Below are 24,978 nucleotides of genomic sequence, written 5' to 3' on the forward strand. Positions count from 1 at the left end.
ATGCGCTGGGGGGGCCTCCTCCTGCTCTGCCTGCTCCGCGGGGCGCTGGGCGCAGGTAGGGGGGCCGGGGGGGCGGTGGGGGAGCTCCGGGGGGAACGCCGGGACTGGAGGTGCAGGGGGGTCCCGGGTGCAGGGCGGTCCCGGCCCTGCCCTGGGGGGCTGTCCGGGGGTCCCGAGCTCTGTGTTTTGGGGTATCTCCGTGCCCCCCGAGCCCGCAGGTGCATGTCCGCTGCACCCCACACCCGACTGCGCCCACTCGCGCCGCGGGACCGCCCGTGGGGGTCCCACCCCCCTCCCCGTGCTCCCCCCTGCCCCAGCACCCCCACAGCCGAGATGGGGTGCCCGGACCCCCCCATCTGTGCTGGGCAGCGCTGGGACAGAGGGGGGGCTGTGTCCCTCCTGCTGGGGGTCCCCCCACCCGTGGCACCCCATGGCACGCCTGGCGCTGTCCTGGCTGGGGATGCAGCCACCCGGGGAGATTTTGGGGAGCCTTTTGGGGGGGGATCTCTGCTCTCCCAGTGCAGTGGCGAGGGCTGGGCCCCCCCGTGTCCCCCAGGGATGGCGAGTGTGACCCCCGGGCACAGAGCCCCTCTCTGTCCCTACGTCCAGCCCAGCCCTGCTCCCCCCTGCCTCAGTTTCCCCTCCCGGAGATCTGGGAACAGAACCCAGCCCCGGGATGGCCGCGGGAGCTCGTTAGGCAGCAATTAGCAATCAGCTCCCCAGGGGTGACGGTGGCACCCCCCTTCCCAAGGGCAGGGGGGGGGGAGCAGCCGCGGCCCCCCCGGGGCTGTGCTGTGCCCCCGGCTGGGGACAGACGTCCCGGCTGTGTCCCTGCCCGTGGGCGAGCGCGTGCCGTCCCCACCGCCTCCGCCCTCGCCGAGCTGCCAGAAACCTCCCAATTCTCCGCAGATTTGGTCCCAAATGGCTTTTTTATCCTCCCCCCCCCCCCCACTCCCCAGCCGTGTTTCCGGCCTCCGCTCCCTCCACGGGGCTGGAGATGCGTCTGGAGGGGGTGAGGGACGCGTTTCTTTCGGGTGCTCGGAACCTGCCCTGACGCCCGGACCTGGGTTGGGGACCGATGGTTGGGGACATCGAGGGCACGGCCACACTGGTGCAGCTTCCCCCTCGGCGGGGTCGCGCTGGTGCGTGCGGGGGGTGCCATTTGTGGGGGTTGTTCCCAGCTGTCCTCCCCTGGCCGGGGCCACTGTCACCTGTCCCTGCACCTGCGGCCACCCCGGCCCAGAGAGACCCTTCCCCGCACCTCCATCTCTGCGGTGACGCTGCTTACCAAGGCCGAGACCCCTCAAAACTCGTGTCACAGAGTCAGAAGCGTTGCTGGGGGACAGGGCTGACCCCAGGACCGCACTGACCTCTCCCTGTGTCCCCTCAGGACGCCCCCCCGGGAGCGAGGGACGGAGGGGTCGGGACACGTCCGAGGGTACCCGCATCAGCCAGGACCTGGTGGGCGGCAGCCTGGCCATCGACACCCTGCCGGCCAACGAGACCCGCATCGTGGTGAGTCGGGGACCCCCTGCGCCCGCCCCCCGCTCGGATCCGCTCCCGACGCCAGAGCTATTCCCAGTCTGGTTCCAGTTCCGCGTGTGGGGCTGGATCCCACATCCCACAGGATAATTACAGCCCTGGGATCGCTCCGATCTCTGCGGCCGCCGCAGCCCTGCCGGGGCCATCCCCGGGCTGGAAATGCCAGGACGCTTCGCTGTGCGGGTGCCACGTGGGGACAAGGCCACTGTCCCCTGGTGTCGGTGCCGAGGGGGCTGTGTGGGAACGGGGGGGGGTCCTCTCTTCACGTGTCACCTCCACGAGCGGCGGTGTCACCTCCTGGGACACCTCCCTCGGCTCTCCCAGCCCGGCTGTGCCTAATTACCCGCCCTCAATTAGCTCCCGGTTATTTGTGGCGGGGCCGCGGGTCCCTTGGCGGCCGGGGGAGTTCCCGGGGCTCTCGGGGTGGGGGATGTGTGGCCGCGGGTGGTTTTTGGTGGAGGGCGACTTGTCCCGGTGTTTTTGGTGGCCCTTTTGGCCGCTGCCACTCTGCTCCAGCTCATCCATCGGGGAGGGAGAAGAGCCATGAACCAGCAAAGTCCCAATGTGGAAGTGTTTAAAAATACCCCGAACCAGCCCAAAACCACCAGTGACCGCTCCGAGATGCTGGCGAACCGCAGGGAGGGTGTGACGGTGCTCGTGGTTCCCTGGAGGGAGAGGCAGCAATTTCCTGAGGTTTTGGGAGCTGCCCCGAGATTGGGGCCACGGACGAGGTCACAGGTGCATCCCACCCTGCCCCACCTGCCAGAAGTGGGATCCCGCCTCGGGGGGTGCCAGTGCAGGGCCTGGAGGGCTTTTTCCCTCTCTTCCCCCAAAATATCCCGAGTTTGGGGTGCGAGAGGCAGCTCAGACCCCAAAGGGTGAAGCTCTGATCCCTCCCTGAGCTCTGCCCCTCTTATTCCCGCGTCCCAAACCTCGCCTCTCCTAATTCCTGCGGTAACCAAGGCAAGGTGACGGATGGGAACATCCCGGTGAGTCAGCGATGAGCTCAGGAGCGCGGCAGCCGCATCCTGCACGCTCCAGCCCCGCTCCTTCCCCCCGGGATTGTCGGGAGCACTTCGGGAAAGCACAGGGGGGATGAGAGGACACGGGAGGTTTTGTCATTTGTCACCCAGCAGTGGCCTGTCCCTGCATCCCGGGATGCAGCCGCTGACAGCTCGGCCTTCCCCGTGCCTCAGTTTCCCCATCCATAGGGAAGGGAGGGCTCTGGGATGCATCAGCCCCCGCGAAGAAAAGGGGCTGTAATTCCTGTAGGGAAGAGCTGGGAAAGGTTGATGACTTCCCTAAACTTTGCTGGAGCAGGAAAATCCACAAATTACGGGATTTTTTTCCAGCAGAGTTTTATTCCATCCCGAGCTGATGGCTCCTTCCAGGCACCGGAGTTTGTGTGCAGGGAGTGGGGCTGGGACAGGGGGGTTTTGGGGGTCAGAGAGAGGTTTTGGGGGTCAGATGGGGATTCTAGGGGTCAGAGAGGGGTTTGGGGGGTCAGAGAGGGGTTTTGGGGGTCAGAGAGAGGTTTTGGGGGTCAGATGGGGTTTTGGGGATCAGAGGGAGGTTCTGGGGGTCAGAGGGGGGTTCTGGAGGTCAGAGGGGGGCTGGGGGTCAGAGGGGCCGGGCAGCAGACGCGCAGCAGATGGGGACAAGCGGCGAGCGGGGCCGTGTGCCAGGCGCTGACACAGAGCACCAGAGGAGAATTTCCCAGGGAAAATTAAGATGCTTCCCGTCCCTCCCCAGCCCGGCTCGCTGCGAAGCGGCCTCCCTTGCCAAGAGATGGCTCCCAGCTGTGTGTCTGTCCGTCCGTCCGTCCATTCCCCGCGGTGGGGGTGGCGTGGCCAGGGCCGTGTGTCCCTCGGCAGGTCCCTGGTCGCTCTGGGGTGGCTCGTGGCAGAGCTGGCACTGTGGCCATGCTCTGGTTCACCAGCGAGAGGGGGCTCAGGGGGTCTGGGGGTGCTGCTGGTGGCTCGGGGGGACATTTGGGGTCCCCTCTCTGGGTGACAACAAAGCAGGAGCTGCTCCCTCACAGGTCCAGGCCCTGTTCCACGCTCCGGGGGTGTCACCCTGGAGCTCATCCCGATCCCTGCTCCCGCCATCCTCACCCCCCGCCCTCCCCGACTGCTCCTTCCAAGGTTCATCATTTCCTCCGGGCTTGTTTGCTCCGCTCCGAGTGGTCACTTGGGCTGTGCCTCCCAGCCCCCGGCCCTGGAGAGGGATTGTTCCTTCCCTGGAATGCTGCCTGTGCTGCGCGAGGCCTCTCGTGACTCACGGCTCTGCTCAGCCCGGCCTCTCTGCCCTCAGCATCCCGTGGAATTCCCGGCACCTTCTCCAGCATCCCCCACTGGCTCTGCCGGGTGTTACCACGCTGGATTCATCCTGGATTTATCCCTGTTTTTTTGCTGGGAACACCTCCCGGCTGCTCAGCGCCGTCCCAGCACCGCGGGTCACCCTGTTCCACCACTCCCTGTCACCCGTGTCCCTCCCTGTGGCTGCAGGAGGACAACCACAGCTACTACGTGTCGCGGATCTACGGCCCGGGGGACGCGCGGCGCCGGGGGCTCTGGGTGGACATGGCAGCGGCCAACAGGAGCCAAGTGAAGATCCACGGGATCCTCTCCAACACGCACCGGCAGGCCTCGGTGAGCCCGGGGTGTCCCCAGGGCTGACTTGGGAAGTTCCAGGGCTTGGGAAGTGTTTGTGTCCCCCCGCCCCACTCCGGGGATGAAGGACCCTGCAGGACTCCACTGCAATCCCACTCCCATCCCTCTGCCACCCCTCCAAGCACGGATCAGGCTCCCCACGTTCCCAGCTGGTGTTTTCCCGAGGGTTGAGCGTGGTTCTCACCTCCTCTCTCCCCTGCAGAGGATCGTCCTCTCCTTTGACTTCCCCTTCTATGGCCACCTCCTGCGGCAGGTCACCATCGCGACGGGCGGTGAGTCGGGGTGGGATGGGATCCATGGGATGGGATGGGATCGATGGGATCCATGGGATGGGATTGATGGGATGGGATCCATGGGATCCATGGGATCGATGGGATGGGATGAGATCCATGGGATGGGATCAGATGGGATCCATGCAATGGGATCCATGCGATGGGATGGGATCCATGCGATGGGATGGGATCCATGGGATGGGATCCATGTGATGGGATGGGATCCATGCAATGGGATCCATGCAATGGGATGGGATCCATGCAATGGAATGGGATCCATGCAATGGGATCCATGCAATGGGATCCATGCAATGGGATGGGATCCATGGGATGGGATCCATGCGATGGGATGGGATCCATGCAATGGGATCCATGCAATGGGATGGGATCCATGGGATGGGATCCATGCGATGGGATCCATGCAGTGGGATCCATGCGATGGGATGGGATCCATGCAATGGGATCCATGCAATGGGATCCATGCGATGGGATGGGATGCCCGCAGTGGGGAGCTGAACACGGCTCTGGTGCTGGCTCTAACCTCAGCCCACATCCCTGAGCCTCAGGGAGCTCAGAGAATGGGGTACAGCCCTTCCAGCCTCCTCGCTGCACCCCAAACCTCCTCAGGGAGTCAGGAGCAATCTCTGTGCCTCTCTGCTCCTGCAGAGACTGGGGGGATGCAGGGGTGTCCCACAGGCTCGGAGGAAATCCGGAGGGTGTAAAAAAAGGGATGGGTGAGGCAGGGCAGGGCGGTGGGAGGCCGGGAGGAGGTGGGGATGGTGCAGGGGTGAGGAGGGGGAGCTTGTGCTGCTTCATCCTCTGCCCGCTCAGGTTTTATCTTCATGGGGGACGTCATCCACCGCATGCTCACGGCCACTCAATACATCGCCCCCCTCATGGCCAACTTCAACCCCAGCTACTCCCGCAACTCCACCGTCCAGTACCTGGACAATGGTGAGTCCTGCTCCAGCCACCCCCCTTCGGGTCCTTCCTCCCCCAGCCGGGTCCAGCTCAGCTCTCTGGGGCTCCCACATGGGTTGGGGGGGTGTGGGGAGGGGGTCTGGGGGTGTTCAGCCCCAGCTCAGGGGGTCAGGGATGTTCTGCTCGGCTCCCAGCTGGAGGCTGGGGATGAGGTGGAGGCTCAGGGACAGGTGAGGAGGGGTCAGGCTGGTGAGAGGAGGGGAGAGGGAAGGACTGAGCAGCTCTGGTCACCCCCAGGGACGGTGTTTGTGGTGCAGTGGGACAAGGTTTATCTCCAGGGCAAGGAGGACATGGGCAGCTTCACCTTCCAGGCCGCCCTGCACAGCAGCGGGAGGATCGTCTTCGGCTACAAGGAGGTGAGAAAGGTCTCTGATGGGGCAGGAGGGTCCCTCGGGGGTCCCTATGGACCTGGGAGGGGGGTTGGACATTCCTGGAGGCCTCGGCAGCAGTGGCAGGAGCCGGGGCAGGGCTGGGATCCGTCACATCCCCTGTCCCTGCGCAGATCCCGGTGCCGGTCCTGCAGATCAGCGCCAGCCAGCACCCCGTGAAGGCCGGGCTCTCCGACGCCTTCATGGTCCTCAACCCTTCTCCCGATGTGCCTGGTGAGTCCCTGGAGGAGCTGATCCCGCAGGGAGAGGGGCGGAAGAGGTGAGGGATCCTCGTCTTTGAGGGTTTCAGGACGTGGGGATGCTCTGCTTGGATTCACAGGGAGTGTGAGGAGGTGGGTGGGGTTCGCCTGCCCCTCGTGTCCCCTCTGCAGCCTTTTTGGGATCCCTTTTTGGGATCTTCCCATGGCCAAGACCATTCCTCGGCCTCATGCTCTGGCTGGGGCTCTGCCCAGTCCAGAATCTCCACGAGCAGCCGAGCTCTTCCCTAAATCCCAACTGATGACGAGGAGAGAAATCCAATTCTTCTTCGGTTCCAAAGGAAGCTGCAGATGGACCAGAGGCTCGGAGGGTGCAGGGTGCCCCAATCCCATAGGGATGAGGGGTTTGGGGCTCCAATGCCTATCAGGGATCTGCCCCTGTGCCAGCAGGATATGGGCATTTCCACATCCACATCCACGTGCTTATTCCCTGTGTCCCCTGAGCTGCAGGGCTCCCCAGAAAGTCCCTTCCAGCCTCTCCAGTCACGCGGAGCCCAACGCCGCTCCTCCCTCCCGGCTTTTCCCGGTTATTTCTGGAGCCATCCGGCCCTGGTTTATTCCCCGCTCGCCGCAGTTTGTGCCGGAGCCCCGGCCGGGTCCTCCCGTTCCGCCCCGCAGCGGCTCCTTGGGCTGCTCCCTCCATCCCCACGGAATTCCCGAGCCCTGCCCCGGGTGGGGTGGAGAAACGAGGCTTGGAGGGATGGAGAGGAGCGGAGGACGCTCGTCCTGCTCATCCTCGCCTTGCCGGGCTGGAAGGAGCGGGCGGATTTCCCGCGGGGATGAACGCGGTGCCAGCGGACCTGAACCTGGGACAGACCCCGCTGCCCCCGGGATGGAGGGGGATTGAAGGAGGAGTTTTTTGGGGGAGGAAGCGGCCGCGGGAGCCCTGGGAGCTCCGCGGAGGCTCCGGCCCGTGAGTCAGAGCCGAGCAATGTTTGTTTGGAGTTTTTTGGAGCGGTGCAAGGCTGGACCACGTCCATCCCCGGAGCCTCCGGTCGGGGGAGAGGGACAGGGCGAGCTCCGAGCTGCTCCTGGCAGAGCAGGAGGGGGAATCCGTGCCCTGGCACCCCCCAGCCCTTCCCGGCCCTCGTCCTGCAGCCCCCAAGGGAACGACCCCCACACCTGGAGCCACCTTTGCCTTTCGGCAGCTCCCCCAGCCCCGGGGGGGGGTCCCAGCCCTTGGCAGGGGGGGTTTGAGCCCGGCCTAAAGCCCAGGCTCTGCTGCAGAGTCGCGGCGCCGGACCATCTACGAGTACCACCGCGTGGAGCTGGACACCAGCAGGATCAGCAGCCGCTCCGCCGTGGAGTTCACCCCGCTGCCCAGTGAGTCCCACAGCCCCTTTTCCACCCGGAATTCCACCCAGAAACCACAACAGCCTCCGATTTCCAGCCCAAGGGGGCAGCCAGGGCAGGTCCAGGGGGTGCTGGGAGGGTGATGCAGCCCATATCCTGGTGTTTGGGATGGAGGGAGGGGCTGCTGTCAGCACGGAGCAGCTCGCCCCTGTCCTGCGATCCCTGGCTGTCGCCGAACCTCTCCCACATCCACCCTGCCTGGCTGGATCCGCTTGGAATCAACCTCAGCCAACAGAAATCCCAAATCCCACGTGGGCGCCAGCCCAGCTCAGGCAGGAGGCCGGGATGCAGCAAGGGAAGAGCTGATAAAGGAAAGGATCTGCAGGAAATTCCCCTTCCCTCTGCTCGGAGGTCCCCAGGAAGGGACAAGGACGGTGGTTCCAGCCCCGATGGCCTTGGGGGACACGTGCCACAGCCCCAAACTGTGCCACAGCCCCAAGCTGTGCCCCGAGCTGCCCCTGCCCAGCCTTGCTCACCCCTCACTCCCTGCCCTGACAGCTCTTCCCACCCGAATTCCCATTTTTTGGGTTGTTTTCATCGCTCCACGAGCTGCAGCCGATTTTGCTGGACACGGCTTCACTCCGGGTCCAGCGCCTCCACACCCGGCTGAGATTTCTGGGAGGTGCCTCCACCGGGTCCGTTTTTAGCACCTGGGTCCACGAGGCAGAGCCGCCCCTAAACACGGGGTGAGAGCAAATCTGCCACGGAGACCCCGGGGGGCTGCACTAAACGCTCTCCCCGGGGTGTTTGATGACAATTTTAGCAGCAGGCAGAACATAAATAACCATCCTGTGAGAATCCTGGTTTTTCCTTTTCCTGCTGAAGGTTTGTTTTTTCCCTGTTTTTCCACCCCCTGGCAGCTCGGGAAGCTGGGAGCGGTATCTGCAGAGGAGCTCCAGAGAGCCAGACTCAGCTTTTTCCTCTGGGGGTTCAATTTTTAGCCTTTTTTTTTGGGTCAGAAGGGATGGATTTAGGCTCTGCCTCCTGCTGCAGAGGCCTGGGGTTGTTCCCTGCCTTGGGAGAAGCTCAGGATGGGAGAGGAGATGAGGAGTGGAGGCCACTGGAGAGCCTGGGCAGGTAGCCCAGGTGTGGGGGAGCTTGCCCAGGTGCCAGGGGCAGAACAGGGAGCCCAGGGATGAAGTGCCTGGACTGGGGAGAGCTGTCCCAGGTGTCCCAGGTGGGATGGGGGCTGTGACTTCACCTCCATCCCCAGCAATGTCACAGCACCGGACCCGCTCTCGGCTCTGCCATCCAGGGCCCGGTTAAAACTCCTCCATTCCTGGAAATTTTTAGCATCCAAGCCCTTCCTGGGCACCTTTTCCAGCCAGGGGCACACAAAATGTTGGTGCTGTGTGAGAGTTCCTGCAGAACCCCTTGGAGTGGACACAGCTCCGGAGGGTTCAGCTCCTTCCCCGTGATGAACGCTCCCCGCACAACGGGCAATGGCAAAAATTCCCAGCTGTGTTTAAATTCCCAGCTAAAGGGAATGGGAGGAGCTTCACAGGCGGGCTGGGAGCCCATCCTGCCGGGATGGAGCTGCTTCCTTTATTTACCATGGCAGAGAGGTTGGGGTTGGGCACTCAGGGGTTGGGTTGGACACTCAGGAGTTGGGTTGGGCAATCAGAGGTTGGGTTGGGCACTCAGGGGTTGGGTTGGACAGTCAGGAGTTGGGCAGTCAGGGGCTGGGTTGGACACTCAGAGGTTGGGCAGTCAGGGGTTGGGTTGGGCAGTCAGGGCTTTGCTTGGAGACTCAGGGGTTGGGTTGGACACTCAGGGGTTGGGTTGGACACTCAGGGGTTGGGTTGGGCACTCAGAGGTTGGGTTGGACACTCAGGACTTTGCTTGGACACTCAGGGGTTGGGTTGGACACTCAGGGGTTGGGTTGGACACTCAGGAGTTGGGTTGGACAGTCAGAGGTTGGGTTGGACACTCAGGGTTTGGGTTGGGCAGTCAGGGGTTGGGTTGGACACTCAGGGTTTGGGTTGGACACTCAGGGTTTGGGTTGGACACTCAGGGCTTTGCTTGGACACTCAGGGGCTGGGTTGGACACTCTGGGGTTGGGTTGGACACTCAGGACTTTGCTTGGACACTCAGGGTTTGGGTTGGGCACTCAGGGGTTGGGTTGGACACTCAGAGGTTGGGTTGGACACTCAGGGTTTGGGTTGGACACTCAGGGCTTTGCTTGGACACTCAGGGGTCGGTGCTCTGGTGCTGTCCAAGCCTCCGGCTCCCCGCAGCCGCTCCCCTGTGCCCCTCCAGATGTTGGCATCTGGCTGGAGCCTCCCTCCTCTCTCCTTTCCAGCCTGTCTCCAGCACCAGAGCTGTGAAATGTGTGTGACCTCGGAGCTGACCTTCAACTGCAGCTGGTGCCACGTTCTGCAGAGGTACCTGGCAGGAGTTTCCTTCCCTGGCGATGCCTCTGGAGCTGGGGCGGTGCCAGGGCTGGTGTCCCTGTCAGTATTTCTGAGGTTTTTTTTATTATTTCCCCATTTTTGTGCTTTTTTGGGGGTGCTGAGGTGCTGCTCTCGGTCCCACAGTCACGGTTAGGCCGTGACCCGATCTCTGCTTACAAGCCACTCCAAGGATGCATTTCCTGGGGATTTTGGTCCTGGAACAAGCTGGGACCTGAGGCAGGGCTCAGATTTTTGTCAGGGAGCTTAAAAACGGGGGAAACTTGTCCTGACTCGGGCTGGGATCAGCTTGGAGTGCGGGGCACCCCTGGAAGGGCTCCAGCAGGGAGGTGACAGAGTCAGGGACGCTCCTGGGTGTGGGACGCTCCCTCCTCGTCAGGGATGGGAGCCAGCAAAGGTGTGGGGGGACTGATTTTTGTGGGGCGTTGAACGGAGGACGTGGCCCTGCCCCTGCTCTCCTCCAGCTTGGGCAGGGTTTTGCAGAGCAGATTTTAATGAGATGGAGCTGAAGGATTTATTGAGAGCTGGCAGCAGGGGAGGGGACCCAGTAACACAAATCCTGCGCCGTGGAAACCCGGGGGGAACCTCCCAGCCCCCCCTCCTCATCCCCTGAGCCACCCTAAAGCAGCACTGAGTCCCTGTGACACCCCCTGAGCCAGTGCCAGCGGCTCAGTGGTGGCTCTGGAGCAGGGAAAGGGGCGTTCTCCTTCTGGGGAGCCCAGACGTGGCAGAACTCGAGCCTGGGGTGCAGCAGGTTCATCTGGAGCTGGTTTTGTTCAAACCCTTCCTTGTCCTGCTCGTTCCGAGTTCAGGGCCTGGGCAAGTGGGATTTTATCAGATCAGGGAATGGGTTGGGTGGGAAGGGACCTCAAAGCCCATCCAGTGTCACCCCACACCTCCCACTGTCCCAGGCTGCTCCAAGCCCCGTCCAACCCAGCCTTGGGCACTTCCAGGGATCCAGGGGCAGCCACAGCTTCTCTGGGCATCCTGTGCCAGGGCCTGGCCACCCTCACGGGGAGGAATTTTCCCAGTATCCCATCAATCCCAGCTCTCTGGCAGTTTAACCCCTTTTGCACCCCCAGTTGCTGGTGCTGGTGTTCGCTCCTGTCACTGGTGCCGTGTCGGCCGCCAGCCCCGCGTTCCCCGGGGACAGTTCAGGTTCCAAACGGGAATTCCAGATGGCAGGGATGGGCTGGGAATGTTGAGCTGCAGCAGGACAACCGCTGTCAGGTTGGACCAGCCAGGTCCTGCAAAGCCAACTTGATCCTTCCCAAAAAACTTCCAGGCTTGGAGCTGGTATCCCCACTCCACGATTCCAACCCGGAGCTCTCTCCCAAAAAGTGGAATCCATATTTTTGCCTCTCCTGAGCCCATAATCGTGACGGGAGTGAGATTTTAAGCAAAGATCTCAGCAGGAGCTGAAGTTTTCTTCGTGGTTTCTCCCTTTCCTGGTTGGGTGAATTGGTGTTTGCCTGAACTGGTTGGGGTTTTAGTCCTGCCCGAGCCTCTCCGAAGGTCAGAGCGCTGCTCCGTTCCCTGTTCCTGCAGGGAATTCTCGGGCTGGCCTTCGCCTGATGTCATCTGCAGTTCCTGCAGTGTTTTTCCTGTGCAGATGTTGCTGGAAGGAGCCCAGAGAACCTCGTGGAGCTCGCGGCCTTGCCCTGGCACCGAGTCCGGGGAGTGGAAACTCGAGCTCAGCCCGTGCATTTCTCCCGGTTTCCCCTCTCCTTTTCCCTTGGAGAAGCGCTCTTGACCCTTTTCCCCCTCTGGGAAGGGGAATGTTGGGGCTCTTCCAGCACAGCTGTAGGGAAACCCCACACCTCTGGATGAAATCTTGGCTTTCCAGGCTCTGTTATTCCAAGTATCCGCACCCAGCACCCGCCAGGGCAGGATTTGGGATTTTTGGGAGCTGAGGAGTCACAGGCACTGCCACCCTCGTTACCTGGCATGGGATAACCCTGCTGCTCCCCACAGGTGCTCCAGCGGCTTCGACCGGTACCGGGAGGAGTGGTTGTCCTACGGCTGTGGCCAGGTGAGCCCGGAGAATCCCAATCCCTCCTGTGGAGGGCGGGAATGGGGCTGATCCACGGGAAAATCCATGGCCCAGCTCAAAAAATGAATGCTGGGTGACCCAGGGTGTTCTGGATCCCACTGAGCATCCCTTGGGATATCCCTGTGTTCCCTTGGGATTTCCCTTTATTCCCTTTAGGTGTTCCTTGGGGTTTCCCTTTGGAATTCCCTTTGTATCCCTTTTTACCCCTTGGAAAACCCTGTATTCCCTTTAGATACTTCTTTGGGATATCCCTTTATTCCCCTTGGATATCCCGTTATTCCCTTTGGATATCCTTTTATTCCCCTTGGGATATCCCTTTATTCCCTCTGGACATCCCTTTATTCCTCTTGGATATCCCTTTATTCCCTTTGGATTTCCCTTTATTCCCTCTGGATATCCCTTTATTCCCTTTAGGTGTTCCTTGGGGTTTCCTTTTATTCCTTTTAGATAACCTTTGGATATCCCTTTATTCCCCTTGGGATATCCCTTTATTCCCCTTGGATATCCTTTTATCCCCTTGGATATCCTTTTATTTCCTTTGGATATCCTTTTATTCCCTATGGACATCCCTTTATTCCCCTTGGGATATCCCTTCCTTCCCTTTGGATTTCCCTTTATTCCCTTTAGGTGTTCCTTGGGGTTTCCTTTTATTCCTTTTAGATAACCTTTGGATATCCCTTTATTCCCTTGGGATATCCCTTTATTCCCCTTGGATATCCTTTTATTTCCTTTGGATATCCTTTTATCCCCTATGGATATCCCTTCATTCCCTCTGGATTTCCCTTTATTCCCTTGGGATATCCCTTTATTCCCTTTAGGTGTTCCTTGGGATTTCCCTTTATTCCTTTTAGATAACCTTTGGATATCCCTTCATTCCCTCTGGATACACCCACAAAGAGTCGTTTATTCCCCTTAAACACCCCTTGATTCCCTACGGATATCCCTGGATTCCCTTTGGATACCCCTTCTCCTCTCCCTTTATTCCCGTTTTTCCCGTTGTTCCTCCTCCTCCCAGAGCGGGACTTTTCCTCACTCCAGGCAGGAGGGAGCGAGTCCCGTTGGTGTCCTCGGGAGCGGAATTATCCCGCAGCTCCTTCCTTCGCCTCGCAGGGATCGGCTCCGACCAAAAATCAGCTTCTGCTCCGGCCTTTTCCCTTCTTTGTTTATTTTTCCTTTCCTTTTTTACGTTTTTTTTTCTTTTTATTTTGGTTTTTTGGGGGTGGTTTTGTTTGGTTTGCTTTGGTTTTGATGGGGTTTTTTGGTTTGTTTGCAGATTTCTTCATTTGTTTGGGGTTTTTTTGTCGGTTTTTTTTCTGGTTTGTTTTTCGGGGTTTTGAGGGGCTTTTATGGTGAGTTTTTGGGGGTTTTTTGGGTTTTATTGATGGTTTTGGGGGACTTTTGGGGGGTTTTTTTAGGCTTTTTGGGGTTTTTTGGGGGGGCTTTTTTGGTGCTTTTTGAGGGTTTTTTGGTGGTTTTTTGGGTTTTTTTGGTGTTTTTTTGGGAGGTTTTGGGGGATTTTGTGGTTTTGGGGATTTTTTTTTTTGGCTTTCTTTGGGGTCTTTTTTGTGATTTTTTTAGTGGTTTTGGGGGGGTTTTGGGTTTTTTTTGGTGATTTTGGGGGGATTTGGTTTTTTTTTTGCGGGGATTTTGGGGTGGTTTTTTTTTGGTTTTTTGGTGGTTTTTGGGTTTTTTGGGTGGTTTTGGGGTTTTTTGGGGGGATTTTGGTGATTTTTTGGGTGGGTTTTGGGGTTTTTTTGCGGTTTTTTTTGGGGGGGGTTTTTGGTGTTTTTTTGGTTTCTTTTTGGTGGTTTTGGGGTTTTTTGAGGTTTGTTTTTTGGGGGGTTTTTGGGGTTTCTTTGTGGTTTTTTTTTCAATGGGTTTATCCTTTTTCCCAACTGAAAACTCCACTTTATTTCCTATAAACCAGAGGCCACTGAACCCACGTGGGGGCACCGGACCCTTGTGGGGTCACCCAGAGGTGCACCAAGCTCAGCCTGTGGGATTTGCCAGCTCATTGCCCCTTGTCCTGCTGAAATCCTTCCCAAATTTGCCTCCTCTTCTCCAACCTCTGCCTCACTCCCGGCCCTCATCCCCCGCTTCCCCTCCAGCCTTTGCACCCGCGTGGGAAGCGCAGCCCCGCGGCCGTTCCCGCTGGAGGGAAACTGGGAAAACCAGCTCCGTCTTCCCTGTTTTCTCTCATCAGCCGGATGCAAAGACCTGCGAGGATTTAGCGGAAGGCGGCCGCTACTCAGCACCCCCGGACAGCTCGGCGTCACCGCAGGCCCAGGACGGCACCTCCCCGACGGCCTCGCTCTTCGTCGACAGCCTCACCACCGAGGGTGGGTGCCCAGCAGGTGATCCCTGATCCCCGGGGATTGTCCCTGGAGTGGTGACCCCAAATCCTTGATCCCGGGGCAGGTGATCCCTCACCCCTGATTCTCATCCCTGGACAGGTGACCCCAAATCCCTGATCCCTGAGAAGGTGACCCCCAATCCCTGATCCCGGGGCAGGTGATCCCTCACCCCTGATTCTGATCCCTGGACAGGTGACCCCAAATCCCTGATCCCTGAGAAGGTGACTCCCAATCCCTGATCCCTGGGGATTGTCCCTGGACTGGTGGCCCCATATCCCTGACCCCTGAGAAGGTGGCTCCCAATCCCTGATCCCGATCCCTGGACAGATGACCCCAAATCCCTGATCCCTGGACAGGTGATCCCTCACCCCTGATTCTCATCCCTGGACAGGTGACCCCTGATCCCTGGGGATTGTCCCTGGACAGGTGACCCCAAATTCCTGACCCCAGGGCAGGTGACTTCCCCCATCCCTGAGGATTGTCCCTGGGCAGGTGACCCCACACCCCTGATCCTGATCCCGGGGAAGGTGATCCCCCATTCCCGATCCCGGGACAGGTGAACCCTCACCCCTGATTCTGATCCCTGGACAGGTGACCCCAAATCCCTGATCTCGGGGCAGGTGATCCCTCACACCTTTATTCTGATCCCTGGACAGGTGACTTCCCCCATCACTGGGGATTGTCCCTGAGCAGGTGACCCCACATCCCTGATCCCGATCCCTTATCCTCATCCCTGGGAAGGTGATCCCCCATTCCCAATCCCTGGGCAGGTGATCCCTGATCCTCATCCCTGGGAAGGTGATCCCCCACTCCCGATCCCTGGACAAGTGATCCCCATTCCTGATGCCAATCCCGATCCCTGGGCAGGTCTTTCACTGCCTCATAAAGCCAATCCAAATCCAAGTAAATACAAGGAGCAGATGGGTTTGGAGCAGGATCATGGAATGGTTTGGGTTGGAAGGGACCTTAAATGCCATCCAGTCCCATGGGCAGGGACACCTCCCACTATCCCAGGTTACTCCAAGCCCCATCCTTGGCGCAGGATGAGGACAGCAGATGATGGAAAAGGGAGGGAAGGGCAGCCAAGAGGTGCCACCTGAGGGAATGTGGCACGGTGGGAAGAGTTTTAGAGTTTTTCCAGCTTTTTTACCCATTTGTGAAGGTCAGCAAAGCAACCAAGCCACGGTGGGCGGGAACCCACAGGATCCTGAAGGGATTAATCCCGGAGAGAGGGGCTCGGGATTCCAACGGGCTCAAGGCTGCTGGGACCTTCAGCCTGGAATTAACGTGGTGATCGCGCTCTCCTTGGGAATGCTGCTCCTTCCAGCTCCACAAAACCCCCCTGAGCTTCCCTGGAGATCCCCCCGAGTCCTAAAGCTCCATAATCCCATCACCACGGGGCCGGCCCCGCCGATCCTGGCACAGGGAGCGCCGCAATTTGGCTGCTTAATTGTCTCTACCGCAAAGTGCTAATTAGGATAAATAGAAAGGAGCGTTGGTAATTGTCCTTCAGCGGTAGAAGGAGCTGGGTGGGGGAACGGAGCTCCTTCCTGCCAGGGCTGACTTTGAAAGGAGCGCTTAAAGGGAAGACTTGGAACAGCAGCACGGAGATTGTTTTCCAGCCCATCGCCCGGTTCTTGGAAAAAACAGAGCGAGAGGCTTTGTGTGACACAGCCAGGCATGGAGTTAATTTGGGATCTTGGAAGGGAACGAACGGCAGCTGCGCCCGGAGGAGGATTTTGGAGAACAGCAGAGGAGCAGCTACACGAGGGAGGGGACCTGGGCCATGGTGTTCTCCCTGGCCAGCCCAGATCCCTGGATCTGTGTCCTCTCCAACCAGCCCAACTCACTGGATCCACATCATTCCCACCAGCACAGATCCCTGGATCTGTGTCCTCCCCAGCCAGCCCACACTGATGGATCTGCACCCTCCTCACCATCCCAGATCCTTGGATCCGTGTCCTCCCCAGGCAGCCCCGTTTTTTTGGATCCACATCCTGCCTGGATCTGCTGCTGGAGCTGCTGGTGCACAGCCTGACTCACTGGCCACGTGCCGCTGCCGTGGCCAGCGCACATGGGAGCCAAGCCCCGGGAATTCTGGATCAGGATTTGGGAGCCGAGCCAAGCCCCAGGAATTCTGGATCAGGATTTGGGAGCCGAGCCAAGTCCCGGGAATTCTGGATCAGGATTTCACCCTTGTGAGGGCGGTGCTGTGGAGCCTGTGGTGAGACAAAGCCTTGCCTGATGGATCCTGGTTCTTCCAGAGCGAGGCAAGGAACAGAAGTGGATTTCGAGCATCCCGTGGGTTTATTTGGGATGTGTTGGCCGCGAATTCCAAGGACACGCAGTACGGATCAAACCTGGCACCGGGAGCAGGGAACGACCCCGTCCCTCGGGTGTTTGTTCTCCAGGTGCCACCTCGGTGAAGGAAATCCCCAACCCACACCCCGCTCACTGTCACTGTGGCTTCCCAGGTGCCTCCCTCGTCCACAGAGATTTCAAACTCTCCAGAGATCCCGTTCCAGAGGGATGGGAGTGGGTGGGAAACACACAGGGATATCACAGAGAGCTCCTGACTTGATTTTTTCACCGCGTTTTCTCCTTTTCAGACGACACGAAGCTCAACCAGTTTGCGGGAGGAGAGGGTAAGGCCTTCACCCCCTCCCTCTGCTCCAAGGGAACCCAGGTTTCCCTGGATTCGGGTGCACGGGAGCTGTGCTTGGGCACCGGGATGAACCCCAGAGGGATCCGGGTGCAGTTCCTGTTGTCCAAACCCCGATTAGAGCAAATCCAGGCAGTGAAAAGAGAGCTGGGAATGATCTGGTTTATCCTACTGCTCTTTGTCCGCTTTTCCTGCTCATTCCCGCTGTGCCGGCTCGAGGAGTTTTCTCCTTCCGCGTAATTCCCGTTATTTGCAACATTTTCACTGACACAAAGTCTCTTTTTGCTTCGAATTTCTCCGGCTGGGACACAAAATCCAGTGTCAAACCCAGCTATGAAGCATCCTCTGCCCAGCTCTGCCTTTTCCCTCCCTTTTCCCGGCAATCCCAGCTCAGTCCCAGTCTTTCCATCAGCCCCAAAGTGCTGCCATAATTCCAGAGGTTCTGGAAGGCTCCAACCCCTCTTCCCCAGGTGTCAGATCCCCTTGCAAAGCAGGAGTGAATCCCTATTCCCTGAGGGCAGCTCCGGGAAGTTCAGCTGGCAGAGAGGAGCCCCAGAGCCTTCAAAATCCACCATATTCCTAATTTTAGCCAAATTTCCTCCCCCAACCGGGATCCATTTGTGTTGGAAAAAGGGGTCCATGGACTCTGGCGGGGGGAGGAATTGCAGTCCAAACCAATATGGTTGATAAGAGCAAGCTCCGTTTATTAGCAATGCAGAGGCGCTTATATAGTATACCAGCTCGTTAACTCTTAAGTGGCTTAAAACTTAATCAAAGCGCATTTCTGCTTCTACATAATTGGACTCACATTGGCAAGCTTCTACAGCCATGTTATGATTAAAAGAATTCCGAGTTCACCCTCCTCCCTCCGGGTCTTACCAGCGCAGCTGCATCGCTTCGAAACTCCCTTTTTGTTTCCCAGGCCTGTTTCTCACACAGGGATTTTTCCTCCTGCAGAGTTTTTCTCACAGAGGCCTTTTGCTTGCAGGCTCTCGCTTGTACAGTTCTTTTATCAATCCCATAATTCTATCAATGATCCGTGGCCCTGATCCTTTAATCATTTTGCAACAAATTCCCCCTTTTTCTTTTTGTACAAGCAATACTCGATGGGTCACAGATGTAGTGACTTTGTACATTATCTTCTGCAAGCACTGGCATGGGCAACACTCTATTATTAATAATATTATTAGTCCTACACAATAATCAAATGCTACACAAATAAAACCAGCCGTGATTTTAAACGTAGTAACTTTAACCATCTTTCTAAGCTGAGACCATCTTCTTTTTGTAATTGCGTGGTTAATTGATGTAACTCGCTTATCTGCTTCTGAATCACAACAAAGTGGTTAGAAAAATTTATACCTCGGAACTTTTCACAGCCGTGGCTGTGAGCTAATAATAGCAACTCAATGGCTACTTAATTTTATAATATTATAAGTCTAACACTAATAACATTTACACTTAACTCATTAAGCATTTGCAAGGTTATTATTAAAGTTACCCCTCTCCCAGCAAGCAACTTTATGCAAAATTGCGAACTTATATTAAACGCATTTGGGAACAGCCGGCGGCACCCTCTGTATCCCGAGGTCTCAGCGCCGCTCCGGGCTCAGCTGGATCCTGTTTTCCAGGTGTGGGAAGCAGCAGCCTCCCTTCGCAGAGCTCCGGAGCCCCGATGCCCACGGGCACCATCGTGGGCATCGTCGTGGCCGTGCTGCTCCTGGCCGGGATCATCCTGGCCGGAATTTACATCAGCGGCCACCCCACGTCCACCGCCGCCCTCTTCTTCATCGAGGTGAGCGAGGTTTTGGCTTCCCACCCCAATCCTCGTCTTCCGGAGGATACCGGGGAGCGGCAGGAATTTTGGGAAGTTCCCATCCCAGTCCTTTTCCGTGGTCCTGCTGCTCTCCCCACCCCCCGAGCTCGGCCTCTCCTTCCCTCACGGTTTTATTTCTGCCTCTGGTTCCCCTCGTGGGGGAAAATCCAAGCGGGTTCTTGGGAATTTCGGATCCGTGAGGAGCACCCGGAGCCCGCGGGAAATGTGAAAATCGTCCCGTTCACGTGATTTTTAGTGGATAATGGTTTTGTTTCTTCTAATTTTGGATTTCTTTTTGCTAATTTTGGATTTCTTTTTGCTAATTTAGTGGTTTTATTGTTGCTAATTTTGGTTCTATTTTTGCTAATTTAGTGTTTTTATTTTTTCCAATTCTGGTTTTATTTTTTCCTAATTTAGTATTTTTATTTCTACTGATTTTGGATTTATTTCTTCTAGTTTTGGATTTACTTTTGCTAATTTAGTGTTTTTATTGTTTCTAATTTTGGTTTTATTTTTGCTCATTTAGTATTTTTATTGTTGCTAATTTTGGTTTTATTTTTGCTAATTTAGTGTTTTTATTGTTTCTAATTTTGGTTTTATTTTTGCTCATTTAGTATTTTTATTGTTGCTAATTTTGGTTTTATTTTTGCTCATTTAGAGTTTTTATTTCTACTAATTTTGGATTTTTTTTTTTCTAATTTTGGTTCTATTTTTTCTAATTTTGGATTTATTTTTGCTAATTTTGGTTTTATTTCTTCTAATTCTCGTTTTATTTTTGCTAATTTAGTATTTTTATTTCTTCTGATTTTGGTTTTATTTCTTCTAATTTTGGTTCTATTTTTGCTAATTTAGTGTTTTTATTGTTTCTAATTTTGTTCATATTTCTTCTAATTTAGTATTTTTATTTCTTCTAATTTTGGCTTTATTTTTTCTAATTTAGTGGTTTTATTTTTTGCTAATTTTGGTTTTATTTTTGCTAATTTAGTGTTTTTATTGTTTCTAATTTTGGTTCTATTTTTTCTAATTTAATATTTTTATTTCTTCTAATTCTGGGGTTTTTTTTCTAATTTAATATTTTTATTTTTTCTAATTCTGGTTTTATTTCTTCTCATTTTGGTTTTATTTCTTCTCATTTTGTTTTTTTTTTCTAATTTAATGTTTTTATTTTTTCTAATTCTGGTTTTATTTTTGCTAATTTAGTATTTTTATTTCTTCTAATTTTGGTTTTATTTCTTCTAATTTAATAATTTTATTTCTTCTAATTCTGGTTCTATTTTTGCTAATTTAATATTTTTATTTCTTCTCATTTTGGTTTTATTTCTTCTCATTTTGGTTCTATTTTTGCTAATTTAGTATTTTTATTTCTTCTAATTTTGGCTTTATTTTTTCTAATTTAGTGGTTTTATTTTTTGCTCATTTTGGTTTTATTTTTTCTAATTTAGTGTTTTTATTGTTTCTAATTTTGGTTCTATTTCTTCTAATTTTGGATTTATTTTTTGTAATTTAGTGTTTTTATTGTTGCTAATTTTGGTTTTATTTTTGCTAATTTAATGTTTTTATTTCTTCTAATTCTGGTTCTATTTTTTCTAATTTAATATTTTTATTTCTTCTAATTCTGGGGTTTTTTTTGCTAATTTAGTATTTTTATTTTTTCTAATTCTGGTTTTATTTCTTCTCATTTTGGTTTTATTTCTTCTCATTTTGGTTTTATTTTTTCTAATTTAATGTTTTTATTTCTTCTAATTTTGGCTTTATTTCTTCTAATTTTGGATTTATTTTTGCTATTTCAGTATTTTTATTTTTTCTCATTTTGGTGTGGTGCTATTTTTTCTAATTTAATATTGTTATTTTTTCTCATTTTGGCTTTATTTTTACCAATTTAGTATTTTCAGTGTTGCTATTTTCCATTCTATTTTTTTCTCATCTTTGGTTCTATTTTTTCTAATTCAGTATTTTTATTTTTCCCCGATTTTGGTTTCATTTCCCCGTGTCCGTGACGAGCCCCTGGAGTGGCTTTGGACGGATATCGGGGTCCCACATCCCGACCCCAAGGAAGGGCTTTGATTCGGGGTTTTTCCTCCTTCTGTGCCATCAGAATTCAGGATTCATCTGCAAAACAACCCCACGGATCAGACCCAAAACCCTCTTCCCCTGCTCCATGGGCCTGGAGGGATTTTGTGCATTGGAATTTCCAGACTTTTTTGCTTGTTTGGGGGTTTTAAATTTTTTTTTTTTTCAGTTTGGTTTGGGGCTTTTGTGGGGTTTTTTCTCATTTTTGTGGGGGTTTTTTGGTGGGGTTTTTTCTCATTTTTACGGCGAGAGCTGCAAACGGAGGAGTTTTAATTTCTGGTGTGACAGGGGGTCCGATGATCTCCATCTGGAGCGGGGAGAGGGGTGGGATCCCGAGGAAGGAGGAGTGGGACGGATCCTGGCACGGGAGCTGCTGCTGGGCTGAGCAGAATTCAGCCCTCGGCATCTCCTGATCCATCCCTGGCTTTTCCCTGGAGTGTTTCTGTGTTTTTCCTCCACTCCACCCTCAGCATCTCCTGATCCATGCCTGGCTTTTTCCTGGAGTGTTTTTCTTCCCCCCCCTGTGCAGAGGGAAGCTGCAGAGGACGATCTCTGAGGCCTCTCCCAATCCAGATCCCGAAATTCTGGTGGGATTTATCCACCCCCAAGGAGAAGGGGCAGTGCTTGTCCTTACTCTGACACAAAGAGCGGAGCCGCCTCTTCCAGGCAATGCTCGTGGTCCTCCTTGGCTGCTCCAGGCACAGATTATCCCAGTTTTTCCAGGCTGATTTCACTGGAAGCTCCATTCCCTCCCCTGCTCCCCATTTGGTGGCTCAGCCCAGTGGGATCGATGCATTTGAAGCATTAAACGATATTTTAAAACTCATTTTTATCACCAAAACCTCGAGCTCTCCCACCGATGACGTCCTTTGTGCCTCGGGACCCGTTTTTTCCCATTTTTCCCGCTTTCCCTGCAGGAATTGGGGTGAAGGGCTCAATCCCAGCTCCTCACGTGCCTCTGTTTCCATCCCCAGCGGAGGCCGCACCGCTGGCCTGCCATGAAATTCCGGAACCGCTCCAACCACGCTTCGTACGCCGAGGTGGAAGCGGCCAGCCAGGAAAAGGAGGGATTCGTGGAGGCCGAGCAGTGCTGAGGTCTTCTCCCGAGGAATCCCCAGGAATCCCCAGCCTCCCTGAGTGCCGGAATCTTCCGTCGTCCCGTTGCAAAGTGTGTCCCCTCTCGGGAAAGGAGCGGCGAGGAGAGGGAGAAGACCCCAAAAGGAGATTTTTGGGATGAATGAGGGCGGCCTGGGTGTGTCTGGATCCTCGTGGGCAGGACCTGGAGCGGCACCAGGCTGGAAAAAAAGCGCAGCCCGTTCTTTTTCAGCTCCCTGGGGATTTCTGCATTTTTTTGGTTGTTGTTCCTCTTCCCTCCTTTTGCTGGAGCCTGGACAGGGGCAGGGATGGTGGGGAAATCTCCCTGTGGGCAAAACAGGGATTTGCTGGAGCAGCAGAGAGGATTTTTGGGGCGCTGGTGCTCAGGAACGTTGTGCCGGTGCCTCTGGAGCGGCTGGGAAGTGGGAACAGATCCCGTGGAATCCCAGGAGGGGCATCCAGGGCTCCTCTCCCACCCCTCACCCCCGGCTCTGTCCCTTTCTCCTCTCTCCTCCTTCCATTGACATTTGAATTTTGCCTTCACGGCTCAGCAGCCTCCAGCCCTGGATCTTCTCATCCCACCTCTGTTTTTCCACCCCCCGTGCTTCCAACTCTCCCTTCCGAGCAGCCCCTTCCAACCCCAGCTCCCGGGAAAGGGGAATTTGGTCTGTTCTGAGGACAAAACGCCGCCGAGGATTCACCTGCAGGATCTGCGCCGGCCCCACCGGCTTTGCTGAGCTTTTGGGCGCTTAATGAGTTTTGCTGAATTGCTAATTGTGACCCTTGGCCCTTAAAGGGGAGGGGGAGGGGGAAATAAATCTGAGATTCCGCCAGAACGCGTCCTCTGATGGCCACGGATGCGGCGGGAGCAGAGAGGGTTTGATGGGACAGAGCTCTGGAGAACGGGATAAATCCTGGAGTAAATCCAAGCTCGTTCTTGGGTGTTTCAGATCCATGAGGAACGCCTGGATGCCGCAGAAAACCTGAAAATCCCCCCTTTGACATCATCATTTTTAGGTTTTTTTCCTCATTTTGGTTCATTTCCCCCATGCCTGGGATGAGCCCCTGGGTGGGTTGGGATGGATTCGGGATCCCACATCCCCAGCCCAAGGAAAGGCTTCGATTCGGGACCTCTCAGGGTTTTCTCCTCCTTCTGTGCCACCAGAACTCAGGATTCACCTGCAGAACAATCCCACAGATCAGGCCCTAAACTGAGGGGAAAAAACCCCCACAGAACCCCACAGATCCCGGCGGAGGTAAATTTTCTTTCCACCCCAAAAACTGTTGGATTACGGGGCTTTTTCCCCCTCCCTTTTATTTTTAATTTCCTTTTTCTCCTCGGCTTTTTATTCCCATGATCATTTTGGGGATATATTTTATCCTCTGGCTGCTCCAAAGGCAGGGTCTGTCTAATTCACGTTTTCCTTCTCACCTGCCGAATTTATGGGACCATTACGGATAAATACGGATCTTTGGTGGCATTCAGACCCCAGATTCGACTTCCCTGCAGCCACTGGGGAGGAGTTTTTTTGCTGCATTTTAAGGCATAAAAGCTCCAAAATGTTCGAGCCGAGTCGGGATCGTGGCCCAGACAGATTTGGAAGAGAAGTTTTATTCCCAAATAAAGCTTTTCCCTAAAACCTGTTCCTTTCCCCGAAGTGGGAAGGATTCAAAGGGAATTCACCCAGGTTTTGCCCCAGATCTGATCTCCTTTGTAACGGTAACGAGCAAATTTTTTCTCTGGATTTTCTCTGGATTTCGCTCTTTTTCAACGGTTTAAATTGGAATTATTAATTCCAATCGTTTTAGGCCTGGTTTTTCCTGGTTTTCTGCACCTGAGCACACGGGAACAGCGAGATTTTGGGTCCTTCTCTTCCCCCACAGCCCCTGGAAGTGCTGGAACCCAAAGGTTCTGAAATGCCACGGATTTAAAGGAAAGCTGCCTTTAAAGGGCGAGTTTTAGTGCCAATCGCTGAGCCAGGATTTTGGGAGGATTCAGGAAAAAATACAGAGATTTGGGAAGGATTCAGGTGGGGAATCCCAACATCCGCAGCACGGAAATGGCTGGATTGGGATGCGTAGAACACCTGGAATTCAGGGAGAGGCCGAGTTATTAATTAAAGGCTCTTTAATTTTAAATTATTTAAAATTCTGCCTTGAAGGGAAGAACCAAACCCAGCCAGGCTCTGCTCCAGAGGTTTGGGATCTGGGCATTCCCAGGTGCAATTCCTCAGCTCTGAGGTGGTGGAGTAAAAGGAGAAATTCCTGCCCAAAATCAGCTCCAGGCTGGATCCAGCTGGGGATGCTGCGTGCCAAGGAGGAGAGCAGAAATTCCCTGTCCTGCTTTTCCATGTTTGCAGCTGGAATTTCAGCCTGGGGAAAATCACTTCCTGAATATTCCTGGTGGTGGAAGAGGAGTTGGAAATCTGGGAAATCCGGGAAAATCCAGCGCTGCCAGGGCTTGGAAAAAAGGGGGAAATGGCTTTTCCATGGCCAGGTTCTGTCGGAAAGCAGAGTCTGGATGCTCCAAATCCAATCCTTCTTTTCCTGCCCGGGAAACTCCAAGGTGCTGGTTAATCTTGGAGTGGCGATGATGACATAAAATCCGTTTAATTTTGCTCTTCCAGCCACATCCTGAAGTTTTCCTCTGCATCCCTCTGGATTCTGGGCTTGCTTCAGTGTCCCTGTGTATCGTGACCTCCTCTTATATCACGACAGAGGGGCTCGGGGTGCAGCTGTGTCCGGCTTGGGTGGCTCAAAATGGGGAGAAAACCCCAAATTCTGCCCCAGCTCCTCCTTTGTGCCACTGCTGGGCCCGTCCCAGATGGGAAATTCCATCCCTTCCCTGCTCCTGGAACCTCTGAGCTGGAAAACAGCTGGGAAAACACAGCCTGGGCTTCAGGGGAGACCCAAGGGAGGGAGGTTTGAGGTGAAAAAGAGGGTGAAACCTCCTTTTTTTGAGGTAAAAACGATTCTTTGCGTAACTAAAGGCCGATTTTCCACGCTCCTGAATTTCCAGCAGAGTCTGGAGCGTTCTGAGGGACCCGAGGC

General features: G+C 54.9%; 1 protein-coding gene across 1 annotated transcript; it reads left to right on the forward strand.

Annotated features, from left to right (window-relative positions):
• Nucleotides 1-21,926, forward strand: PLXDC1 (plexin domain containing 1; the record flags this gene model as incomplete). Its single annotated transcript, XM_082297294.1, has 14 exons — nt 1-55; nt 1,391-1,515; nt 4,050-4,193; nt 4,417-4,486; nt 5,318-5,440; nt 5,705-5,823; nt 5,970-6,069; nt 7,341-7,436; nt 9,769-9,850; nt 11,852-11,909; nt 14,134-14,269; nt 16,894-16,929; nt 18,578-18,741; nt 21,807-21,926. The coding sequence occupies 14 exons, from the start codon at nt 1-3 to the stop codon at nt 21,924-21,926; spliced, it is 1,428 nt and encodes a 475-aa protein (XP_082153420.1).
• Nucleotides 21,927-24,978: the final 3,052 nt, after the last annotated feature.

The sequence above is a fragment of the Coloeus monedula genome (genome assembly GCF_965178545.1).
Source record: "Coloeus monedula genome assembly, chromosome: 26".
Taxonomy (NCBI): Eukaryota; Metazoa; Chordata; class Aves; order Passeriformes; family Corvidae; genus Coloeus; species Coloeus monedula.